A 12,626-nucleotide genomic window follows, 5' to 3' on the forward strand; every position below is an offset into this window, starting at 1 on the left:
TAACAAAAATGTGCACTCCTCTTTCAGAATACAGTAATGAGGAAAAGGCAGGGAATGGCAAAATGCATCTTTTAGTATTCTCTGCATGTGTGTGTGTGTGTGTTCATGTGTGTGGATATACCATTCTTGTGCACTCAGAAAATCAGGAATTAATTTACTGTGCAAGGGCAAATTTCCTCAATGACAAGGCCACAAACAACTGGTCTTTAAGTTGCACGGTTCTTCCAGTAGGAAAGACAGGCAAGAATAATGAGGGACAAGGCCCAGGTTGGGGGGAGTTTTTAAGCTATGTGCCGAGTTGACAACAGAATTTGACTGGAGGATGTACAAATGCGAAAAGAAATGTTCTCTCCAAGAATCTCTAAGTCCTCCAGAGCAGGCATGTAGCCGGGGGGGGGGGGAGCCCCTCAACCCCCCCCCCCCAAATTCTCATGGTGGTTTGCGAAAAGACCTTACTGGTGCATTATTTAAACTGCTATGTTTATTCTGATCACTATACTCAATATATCCCATATGCATGGGGGTATTGGGGTAACGATACAAAAGGTTTGCTAGGGTAGACCCTCTTTCACTCAGACTCAGCCCCCCCCCCCCATTGAAATCCTGGCTACGGGCCTGCTCCAGATCATCTCTATGGTGGTAGTTGACCACAGGATTACACTGGAGAACCTATAGATTCCTAGAGAGAACATATTAATCAAATCTGTGAATAATTAAAGCCACAAGACGACTCCACATATTTAAATGTTTGTTGTTTAGCACGAGAAGAAGTAACCCTAGTCCTCAATTCCACCCTTCAAAAAAGTAACCTCGAGCCCTTTCCACTCCACCTCATATGGCTTGAGCAGGTTTTGGTTTAGACCAGGTCAGGATCAAATCCGCCAAGGCTGTGGGCAAGTAAGAGAGAGGAATGAAGAAGAACTGGGCATCCCAGCCCGCAGAATAGCGTGTACGAGGATGCTTGGATATCAAGGCGTGCTCCATGCAATCCGTAACCAGGTAGAGGTTTGTGTCGCACCGAGATGAGAGATCTTCTCTAAGTAACTTATACACTGTATGAAAGAGGGACCGGGGGAGAGAGAGAGCTCAATGAGAAAAGCTGTAATCGAAAATTCTATTATACCAGAAAATAAAGCAGCCTTTGGTACAATGGCATAGATACATATACTGTCTTCTTCAGAAAGACATCCCTGATTGGCAAATCTGTCCCATTATGAAATTGTTATATGTCAACAGGTAAGACTCTGCCTTGTCAGGAAAAGGAAACAGGTTTTGGTTAAGTGGTTGAAAGTGAACTACTTGACTTCCAAACAGAGAGCTCAATACAATCACTAGGTGACGGCTAACTTGTGTGATCGGCCCCATCCATGCTGCAGAATAATACTTTCACACCATGTTAACTCTCACGGCTCAATGCTATGAAATTCTGGGATTTGTAGTTTTGTAAGCTGTTAAACTGGATGGGATTTCTGGGAGTTGTAGGCCAAAACACCTAAGGACTCACAGGTTGAGAACCTCATCAAGACAGGGAATATTAGACATGTAGGCACCTAAGTCGCTCCTGAGACACACACACAAAAACCTCTAAGAGGAGGGCTTGGAAAATTTCCATTTTTGAAATATAGCTCCAAGAATCTTACTACTGGTTATGCTGGTTTAGAGTCTAAGAGTTATAATCCAAAAATTATATTTCCAACATGGGTCAGATCTCATAAAAATGACTTTTTGTTTTATAACTCTCAGGATTCCCTGGCTAACATGGCCAGTGGGTCGTTATCTGGAAGTACAAAAGTTGAACTTTTTCAAGCCCTGTTGCATTATGCATTTTGGAGCAGATTTCTTACCAGGTTTACTGTTCCAGCCCCCTCCCCAAAAGTATTCGGGGATTTGTTGTCAAAGTTTATAAACTTCCCACTTTGCAAATGGATAGTGAGACTCTGCTAGTAGTGGCTTCTACCTAGGACAGGTAGAATGAAGACTATTTACACTAATAGTAAACAAATCAACAGAATTGCCCCACCAACCACAGCATAAAAAACAAGATCCTGCCTACAGTATTACATAAAGGACTCACGATTGGTGTAGTAGGTCTGGCCATAGCTGTCTTTGATTTCCTGTGTGACATTGATCCACCGATGCTCCATCCAGTTAAGGGCGTTTTGGACATGGCTCATGGCTGTCCTGAAGTATCCTGGCTCTATTATAGCTACTTTGACTCCAAATGGGTTGAGCTCACGCCTAGAAAGAGATACATGGATAACGGGCAGTTGTAAGTTTAGTGGTCTACTCTATGCTCAAGCACTTTAAAAACACCAAAACACAGCTCGCCAGGAGTGATTGCTTATAAGAATAGTAATCAGTGCATCTCAGTGGACTGGTAAAAAAAATCTGCATTTTCTGGCAGATGTCTAGCCATAGATATTGCAATTCATGGGTTCAGTTTGTAGCCACTGTCAGGGCCTCAAAACAGTTCCTGGGTTGTTTGTAGTAGGCACTGCACAGCAAAACCTGATCATTTTAATCCACCTCCAAACCGAATAAGAGTATCTGTTTAGAACTTCCCTATAGAGATATAAACATATTTACAAATTCAGTTTCTCTGTGTGTTTTTTTTTAGTGTGTGTGTCAGGAGCAACTTGAAAACTGCAAGTCGCTTCTGGTGTGAGAGAATTGTCCATCTTCAGGGACGTTGCCCAGGGGATGCCCGGATGTTTGATGTTTTACCATCTTTGTGGGAGGCTTCTCTCAAGTCCCTGCATAGGGAGCTGGAGCTGACACAGGGAACTCAACCTGCTCTCCGCAGATTCAAACCGCTGACCTGTCAGTCAGCAGTCCTGCCAGCACAAGGGTTTAACCCACTGAGCCACCGGGGGCTTTCTCAGTGATAAAGAATGTATCAATGTGTCAACATATTCTGCTTCAAACATTCACAACCATGGAAAGATTCATTAGTCATCTTTCCTAGCTCTTATCTAAACTAATCGCTTGAAGAGGACTTTTGAAATTAGGATGAGAAGTAGAGCAGGCATCCCTTCAGTCCAAATATATGACAAACATTATCTCTTGAAACTACACCACTTAGCACAGAATTGCCATTTTCTACTAAAACAAATGGCCCACGTTCTTTAATAAAACCAGCTTCCTAACCCACAAATTATCACAATTCTCTGACTCTTGCTATCCCTTGGTCTGGATGTCAGAACCATTTTGAAACCTTGGTGCAAAAAGGGGGCAAATGTGGCTCAACAAACATTGATGGACCGTACCTCCGATAATCCCTCATCATTGATTGTTTAGTTCATAAAATTATCAGAAACGTGGCATTTTGCCCGCTCGCATAACCTTTTGCTGATCCTGACAGTTAGAAACGATGCAGCATTACCTGAGGGAGTCAGAAAAAGCCTCCACCCCATACTTAGAAGGGCAGTAGCCTCCTCCACAGAAAGAGAGCCGACCTAGGATACTGGCCACGTTGACCACCCTTCCCTTGGCCTTCCTCAATAGGGGCAACATTTGCAGAGTCACATCTATCAGCCCGAGGAGATTGACATTCAGCACTTTCTCAAAGTCTTCCTTGGTCAGCCACTCGTTGGGGCACGCGGAACCAAAAATGCCAGCATTGTTCACCAAACCCCAGAGCCCTGTGAGACAAAGGAGGCATGGAAGGAATTGCATAAAACAGAATTGTAACAAACAGCAAAACATCAGTGAATGGGCAGGAAATGGTCATGGCTCCCACTACTAATTTCATTAGAAATTATGTTTGAGCACCCAGCAAAGGGAGATTAATGGTTTCATGCATTACTGGATAAGTTAATAGCATCCTGATCTGAGCTAGACAAAGAACAATTCTCCAGTTTTGTTAGATTGCAACTCCAGGCATTAGGTACTACTGCTGGATTTGCAGTCCAGCAATATTTGGGGGCTGCACAATACCCACTGTAGCATGTAGCACAGTTCTGTTCAGGGCTTGCCTAAAAGTACAGCTTACTAGGTTTTACTTGCTAGGAAGAGTGTTTAGGTTTTCAGTGTAATCTAATCATTTTCCTTTACATACAACCTCTTCCAGAGACTGATTTTGACTGAAACATATTCCTCAATTGCCTAATTTGACAGGAGAGTCCTAAGGAAACCTCTATCATCCCACTTTTTCTGCCATTTTCAAAATGTTCCAGTTTCTCCCTCCTCCTTCCACTTTCTTCCTTTGTCCTTGATTTGTACCAGTTGGTGCAAATTGTATTCAAAGGAGTTCCCACTCAGTGTACCTTCATGGGAAGGGGGAAAATAGGATTGGGTGCAATGTTGGATTCTAGGGAGAAATTAGGCTTGAGTTACTATTGGACCTATTTATTTGGCTTTTTAGCAGTCCATGGTCTTCGTAGAACTTTCTCCACCACCGCATTTCAAATGAGTCGACTTTTCCCGAAGAGCTTTCTTCACTATCCATTTCTTACAACCACACAAAGAAATAGGGAAAACAATAGCATGGGCAATTCTAACTTCAGTATTCAATGATGTATCACTACATTTCTTGCCTAGTTCCTTCATAGCTGCTCTTCTGAGGGCCCTTCCACACAGCCATATGACCCAGAATATCAAGGCAAAAAATCCCACAATATCGAGTCCACACTGCCATATATTCCAGTTCAAAGCAGATAGTGTGGGATTTTATTCAGCTATGTGGAAGGGGCCCAAGAAAGTCTAAACCAGTGGTTCTCAGCCTTTGGTCCTCCAGATGTTTTGCACTTCAGCTTCCTCAATTCTTAACAGCTGGTAAACTGGCTGGGATTTCTGGGAGTTGGAGTCCAAAACACCTGGAGGACCAAAGGCTGAAAACCACTGATCTAAACAAATACTATTGTCTCCTTCATGTCTCATCCTGAAGAACCTGAAAGAAGAGAAGTGAGTCCCCTACTGTACCTTTGCTCCCCACGATTCCTTTCACCCACTCGGTTGCTGCCTTCACACTCTCTGTGCTGGTGACATCCAAGATGGTGGTTTTCAGCCGGTCGGATGTCAGCCTCTCCAGTTCTTCTGCTCCTTCCTTGGTGAGGCAAGCTGCCAAGACCTGCAGGCCCTGGATATCCAATTGCTTGGCCACCTGGTTCCCAAAGCCAGAATCACAGCCAGTGATGAAGACATATTTCTCCCCGAGGTTCTCCACAGTCTGTCTCTCCCGGTAGAACCGTATTACAAAATACAGGAAGACTGCCAGTGCCAGATAGATCCACATTTTTGCTGTGAATTAAAACAAAATAAAGCAAAATGCCAGGTGTTTGTCTTTACACACACACATGTTCCAGGCTAAATATCCTCCAAGTATTCTTATTTTAACATTGCCAAGCAGCTCTGAGTATAGTTTGCTCTATCTAAAGGGTTAAAGAGCAATGAAAAGTAATGGGGAAATAAACCCAACTTATCATTCCACCTGCAATTCATTACCCCTTTTCCTGAGTGGATGACATTTCCTATAAAGAAGTCAATATCTGCACTTATCATATTGGTTAAAATTAACTCTGTTGCAAAATTAACAGAGTATTACTAGGAGCAGTACTGTGATACATTAAAGAGAAGGTTCTCTCCTGGAGCACTCAAGGCTAGATTACGGTGACTACAGTCCTCAACCAATTCCAAAACCAGGAACCTATTTGTGCAATTGTGCAAAATCCATTATTGTTATGTCCACTTCCCCAAATTGCACATCAGGCCAGTAGTTCTGCCACATTATGAAAACCCTGCTTCATTTCAGACACAGATAAAGGGGTGCTTCTAAACATCTCACATACCCTCTAACTGCCCAGATGTGCTGGGGACACCTCTGAATAGTCCTCAGCCATCCCACTTTTCCAGCTATTTTTAAAGTATTCCACTTCTTTCTTCTCCAAGTCTTCACCATTGTCATTAGCTTTCTTCGGTTCCTAAAAATTGAGTTCAAAATGCAAACATTGTTTGCATTCAATACAGTAGGCAGGAGAGGGGGTGTTGTCTTGTCCTTCCCAGTGGACTTAAGCAAAGGGAAACTGCTGTAGCCTCTCCTTACTTGTGAGCTCTTCCTAATATCACTTGCAGCAGTATGTCTGCAGTCAATAATGTGATAAAATTTGACCTGAGAAAGAATGAGGTTCCACTCTAGCTGATTTTGCATATTGTGTGATTACATACAATATGCAAGGTAAACAGCTGCTGCCTCCAGAAATCTGCCCTACCAGATGCTCGCAGTATATCAACTGATCTAGGTTAACATGAGCCAAAGCTGTTTAATGTGGCCTTGAACCACATTAACCAAAGGCACAGATTGCTCTGAATTCTCCCCCCAAAATCTGACGGAAACCTCAACTTTGGGCCCATGTAAGCAGTTGGTCCAGTTGTGAGATGAAACCAGCCACAACTGTTTACACAGCCATCCACGTTTCCTGGACTTCGGCAGCCCAGGGACACAAGATGGCACTCACTATTCCCCCTCCTGTTCTCATTCCAGTTGCTAATTCTCTGGAGAGACACTAGCTAGTCAATCAGAGAAAGGATAGGAAACAGGAGGGGTAATTCTTTCTCTCCCTCTTCCCCCCTCCTGTATCATTCTAGTGCCATGTTTGACATCACTCCAAGTGACAACTGGTATGACCCATGTTGTGCCCACTGGCCAGCCCTATGTGGAAAAAAATGGGTGGCCCAGCTCTCTAATTTGTTAATGTACCTGTTCTCTGAAGTATTAGCTATCCCTCCTAATTTGATGTCATTTGAAAACTTAATAAGTATGCTTTCTAAATCTGAATCTAAGTAATTAATAAAGATGTTGAACAGCACTGGGCCCAAGGCACAACCCCCCAGCACTCTATTAGTCACTTCTTTCCAGGAGGAAGAAGAACCTTTGGGTTCAGCCGTTTAATCGATTACGAATCCACCGAATAGTAGCATTGTTTAGCCCATACTAGTTTGTTTGCAAGACAGTCATGGGGGCCCTTGTCAAAAGCCTTACTGAAATATGCTACATCCACAGCATTCCCTGCATCTTTTAAGTTTTTTACTCAATCGAAAAAAGGGGATAATATTAGTCTGGCATGACTTGTTTTTGAGAAATTCATGATGACTTTTAGTAATCACAGCATTCCTTTCTCAGTGATTGCAGACTGCCTCCTTAATGATCTGCTCCAGAATTGTTCCTGGTATTGATGTCAGGCTGACTGGATAGTAATTGTTTGGGTCTTCTTTTTCCCCTTCTTGAAGATAGGGACAACATTTGTCCTCCTCCAGTCTGATGGGATTTCTCCTGTTCTCCAAGAATTCTCAAAGATTATTGCAAGTGGTTCTGAAATTACTTCTGGTAGTTCCTTCAATACTCGAGTTCAGTTCATCTGGCCCTGGAGACCTAATTTGTTTAGAGTAACCAGGTATTCCTTGACTACTTCCTTACCTATTTTAGGTTGCAAATCCCCTATTTCCTCATCCGCTCCATGTTACTCAGATTAAATACTGATTTCCTTTGGGGAGAGAACTGAGTCAAAGAAGATGTTGAGTAATTCTGCCTTTTCACTATCCCATGTCAGCATTTCACCACCCTCTCCACGCAGTGGCCCAAAAGAACCCCTAAAATGTTTTTAAAACTTACCTGGCCGTCATTGTGACCCTCCTTGCAGCCTCCTGGCATGAGGAAATGATGTGGAGAGTTCGAGGAGGAGCCAGGTAAATTTAAAAAACTTTTTAGGGTTCGTTTGGGGGGCTTCAAGCGGGGGGGTTGCATGCCATCCCGATAGTAAACAGGATGGCATATAGCCACCCTCCCTGGGAAAGACTGGGTTTCGGGTTGGTTGTGAGGACTTAAACCTGTACCAAAGTGGATTTTTTAAACCTGTTTCAGCACAGGTTTAAGCCTTGTGTGGAAGAGCCCTTACTTTCACCTTTCCTCTGTATCACAAACACCAGAAGAACATGGTCACTCTCACCTAAGGATCCCACCACTTCCACTCCATTTACCAGGCCCTCATTGCTGGCTAGGATCAGCTAGAGGCTAACTGATCCCTTTATTGTTTCGTCCACCTTCTGGATGATAAAACTGTTTGGACAAGTACCATTCTCCAAGCCTTAGGAAAACAATGGCAAAACCCTCCGATTAAAACTTAACAAGAAAGTCCCATGAAAGTTGTTACCATGAGTTAGAATTTACTTCAAGTTAGATGACATGTTTTTATCTTGTTTTATGGCACCCTAATATTTTCCCCTTAAAGGCATTTTATATGGATTTTTTAAAATAAATGAAAAAAATGGCAGAGGTCTGATTTGAACTAGCCACTTCTTGATTCACAATCCACAGCCCAATCTGGGAATAATAAGTTCAAATTGAATTTTAAAAAAAAGGGTGGGGGGGGGGGGGTTCCCAGAGAAGTAGGGGCTAGGAATGCAACTTCAGCCTCTCACACATCCACACACTGCACTATATCTACCATCTCATCTAATCTATCAGATTCAAGTAGAACTAGTTTAGCAAGAGGGGATGCCACCTATTTTATTGCACCAATACCTTGGGGGGGGGGGGAGTAGTCTAGAGTTGTCGAAGGCTATCATGGTTGGAATCACTGGATTGTTGTGAGTTTTCCGGGCTGTATGGCTATGTTCCAGAAGCATTCTCTCCTGACGTTTCACCCACATCTATGGCAGGCATCCTCAGGGGTTGTGAGGTTTGTTAGAAACAAGGCAAGTGGGGTTTATATATCTGTGGAATGTCCAGGGTGGGAGAAAGAACTCTTGTCTGCTTGAGGCAATTGATCACCTTGATTAGCATTGAATAGCCTTAAAACCTCAAGGCTTGGCTGCTTCCTGCCTGCGGGAATCCTTTGTTGGGAGGTGATTAGCTGGCCCTAATTGATTCTTGTCTGGAATTTCTCTGTTTAGAGTATTGTTCTTTCTTTACTGTCCTACTTTTAGAGTTTTTCAATACTGGTAGCCAGATTTTCCTCATTTTCATGGTTTCCTCCTTTCTATTTAAATTGTCCACATGCTTGTGGATTTCAATGTCGTCTCTCAAAGAAAACTCACAGCAACCTAGTCTAGAGTTGCATGACTGATTTTGGGGTTTTTTTTAATAGTTAGTACAAGGCAGGCCACGTTGTAGAAAAGTCACCTTGTTAGCTGGGGATTTCTGAAAGTTCCAATCCAAAAATTGTAACTTTTCCAAAAGGTGAATCAGTACTGGAACATGGCAGCTAAAAATAATTATTAAAGCTCCTCCTGATCCGATGCCTCAATCCCAATCAGATTTTGGAGTTCCTCAAGTAGTGAGTATATGCTTAACAAAAAACAGAAGCAGCAGCCTCCCAAATGTTTCTTTTAGTCCCCAGTAAACATGGACAGCACTCGTTAATATTTGGATGGGAGACCACCAACAAATACTGTATGCTCTATTTCAGAGGAAAGAACTGACAAAAACACCTCTTGAGCATTCCTTGCCTAAAAAACCCTATGAAGTTCAGCAGGCAACTTGCACATACACACAGGGCACATCTACACTGTAGAATTAATGGATGCGGTTTTCACAGACAACACACAATGACATATATATGAGTATTCTTACACATGTTCATAACATTCCGGATTTATAGACATGTGCAAGAATCCTAAGGCGTTCTACTTCTAGTTCTACTGAAGACCTAAGAGCCCACTCAACGTCTATGGAAAATGGACGAGTGTAAAAAATGAATCTTTAAAGGCTTTGCATACCTCAGAATTCACTTCCCTTGTGACTGTCCAGCTGTTTGAAGTGGGACCATCTGCAAGTTAAAAAAGGCGTATGTAGTATATAAATAACCTTTAAAAACCATCCCACCCTACATTTGTATAGGGACTTGGGATAGGCTGCAAGTCAACAAATACTTGGTTCTTTTGCAAGTGCAGGTGAAAGTCCAAAGCATTGGCTGTATCAGCACCCTGCCCGCTCTGGCCAAGATCCAACTCTTTCCCCTCTATTGATTTAACTCCCCTGGTGATTGTGTGCAAGGACAGTAACTGTGTTGCTTGGCAGCTCCTTGAGGCCAAGTCTCCCGATTGCTTCACACTGCCGACTGAACCAGAATTAGTCCAAAGTTTATTTTGCAAATATTCATCTCCAGTTGCAATCACGGTGCATGACTAGGGACTGTCAAAAATGTCCCCAACTCATTAGAAATGTGAGGAAAAAATGGTCTAGCTTCCTATTTTATGATTGCCACTTTTTTTTTTTCAGAATGTTACTATTTTGTATATTCTTCCAGGGAAACAGCATGGTGGAGGTACTTGAGGACTGGACTCGCTCAGCCATGAAAACCCACTGAGTGACCTTGGGGAAGCGGAAATGTCCTTTTGGAGTTTTGTTATACAGCAGAAGGGACAAATGCTAGACACACATGCTAAAATTTTAAAAACCCAACTTCAGTAGTCTTCGGGAGAACGTGAGTATGATTCCATGATCAGGAATGCTACAGGAGTTCTTATCAAAGGATAGGAATTTGAGAAAAGTGAGATATCGGGTGACACAATCTCAAACAGTTGCAATTAGGAGGAAAAATAGGTGTCTAAAGCAGACCCGCACAATATATTATTATTATTATTATTATTATTATTATTATTATTATTATTATTAGATACATCACACAGTCCTAGACATCAAATACAAAAGCCAGCATACTGATTTGTTTAATACAAGATTAGTACACAGCAAGCAAGGTCACTATGCTGGCTGCTGTATTGGATCACATGTCGGACACTTCTCGAGTGTCTAGCACTGTGTGATGTATCGGCGAATAATGCAAGCAGATCCAGGTAGGATGGCCTTTTGCAGCTGACAGTTGGGAATTTTGCCTGGGCCAATTGTTTTGAAGTGCAGGCCAAGATTTTTAGACATTGCACCCAGTGTGCTCATCACCACTAGGACCACCTTTACTGGCTTGTGCCAGAGCATTTGCAGTTCGATCTTTAAATCTTCATATCATGTAAGCCTTTCCAGTTGCTTCTCGTCAACTCTGCTGTCACCTGGGATTGCAACATCGATGATCCATACTTTCTTTTTTCTATGATTGTAAGATCAGGAGTATTGTGCTCCAAAATTCTGTTTGAATTCAGAAGTCTCAGAGTAGTTTGACATGTTCATTTTGTGTAACTTTTTCAAGCTTGTGGTCCCACCAGTTTTTTTGTCGTAGCCAGGTGGTATTTATGGTACAAATTATTTATTATTTATTTATTTGAAACATTTATATTCCACCCTTCTCACCCCAAAGGGGACTCAGGGCGGAGCACAACATATATATGGCACGCATTCTGTGCCAGAACATAAAATATCTATAAATATATACAACACTAATATCAGTGGCTCCGGTCAGTGGAGTGCTTTCCTATTATTGCCTTATTCCATTATCCCAAAGTTCCAGTGGATCATCTGAGCAATGGTATTATGCCTCTGCTTATAATCAATCTGTCTGCGCGATCTTCTGTGTATGTGATCCATCGTTTCGTCTGCTTCCTTGCAGAGTCTACATTTGGAATCTGTCGTCGACTTTTAGATTCTGGCTGTGATGGCATTGGTTGTAATGGCTTGTTCTTGGGCTGCCAGAATCAGGCCCTTGGCCTCCTTTTTCAAAGTACCACTTGTGAGCCACAACCATGTTTTTTCTTTGTCAATTTTGCTCTCAATTTTTCAAAGGAACTGTCCATGGAGAGCCTTCTTTTGCCAGTTTTCTCTTCTGTTCTGCATTGTATTTTTATGGTATTCACTCTTTGTCTTTTGTACTTGAAGCAGTTTTCTACTATTGACTTCCATCAATGTTGGTGCTTGACTGCCTTTCACATAATTAGTGTGTGTTTCTCTTCTTCTACTGTTTCACTTGCAGAAGCCCTCTGCCTCCTAATATTTTGGGCAGGTAAAGTCTGTCAACACCGTCATTATTTGATACACAACAAGATTAGCAACCAGCAAACAAAATCACTATGCTGACTTTTGTATTTGATCACATGTCGGACACTTCCCAAGTGTCTAGGACTGTGTGATGTATCAGTGAACAATGTGGGCAGATCCAAGTAGGGTGGCCTTTTGCAGCTGACAGATGGTAATTTTGTCAGTGCTGATTGTGTTTAAGTGCAGGCCAGGGTCTTTAGGCACTGGGACTACCTTTACTAGCTTGTGACAGAGTCTTTGCAATTCGATCTTTAAATCCTCATATCGTGTACTCTTTTCCAGTTGCTTCTCATCAATTATTGTTGTTGTTGTTATTTATACCCTGCTTTTTCTCTACAAGGTGACTCAAAGTGGCTTACATTAGCATTTCAATACGACTGAAAATCTACAAATATACACATTGTGCTTTTAATTATTGTTTTTCAAGATGAATATCACATCAATACAGAGGTTGTGGTATGGTTAGTTCTATTTTAATAAGTCACTCTCAAGCAACTGGCATCTACAAATCCGACAGGTGCCGCTTAACTGAGGCTTGTGATCAAATACTAGCCTTATAATCCAGTTTAAGAATGTGGATTATCTGCATTGAACAGTATTAGATCAGTCTACACTGCCCTACAATCCAGATCTATGCACTTAATCCACATTCTAAAACTGAATTAGAGGCCAATGTAGGCCTGACCTATATTGTATTTCGGAGGGAGCT

At 42.2% G+C, this 12,626-nt stretch overlaps 1 protein-coding gene across 1 annotated transcript; it reads right to left on the reverse strand.

Moving 5' to 3' along the window:
* Positions 1 to 488: 488 nt before the first annotated feature.
* LOC132768358 (17-beta-hydroxysteroid dehydrogenase type 6-like) lies at positions 489 to 9,819 on the reverse strand. Its single transcript, XM_060764169.2, has 5 exons — positions 9,712 to 9,819; positions 4,921 to 5,238; positions 3,383 to 3,641; positions 2,075 to 2,238; positions 489 to 1,052 (listed from the first exon to the last, which is right to left on the reverse strand). The coding sequence occupies exons 2-5, from the start codon at positions 5,231 to 5,233 to the stop codon at positions 832 to 834; spliced, it is 957 nt and encodes a 318-aa protein (XP_060620152.2). The 5' UTR covers positions 5,234 to 5,238; positions 9,712 to 9,819; the 3' UTR covers positions 489 to 831.
* Positions 9,820 to 12,626: the final 2,807 nt, after the last annotated feature.

Source organism: Anolis sagrei, chromosome 2 (assembly GCF_037176765.1).
Source record: "Anolis sagrei isolate rAnoSag1 chromosome 2, rAnoSag1.mat, whole genome shotgun sequence".
Taxonomy (NCBI): domain Eukaryota; kingdom Metazoa; phylum Chordata; class Lepidosauria; order Squamata; family Dactyloidae; genus Anolis; species Anolis sagrei.

Coding starts and splice junctions, on each gene's coding strand:
- LOC132768358 (XM_060764169.2), bottom strand. CDS start 5,233: ATGTGGATCTATCTGGCACTGGCAGTCTTCCTGTATTTTGTAATACGG. Junction 3,642..4,920: donor AGGAATCGTGGGGAGCAAAG/GTACAGTAGGGG, acceptor TTTGTCTCACAG/GGCTCTGGGGTTTGGTGAAC. Junction 2,239..3,382: donor GCTTTTTCTGACTCCCTCAG/GTAATGCTGCAT, acceptor ATCTCTTTCTAG/GCGTGAGCTCAACCCATTTG.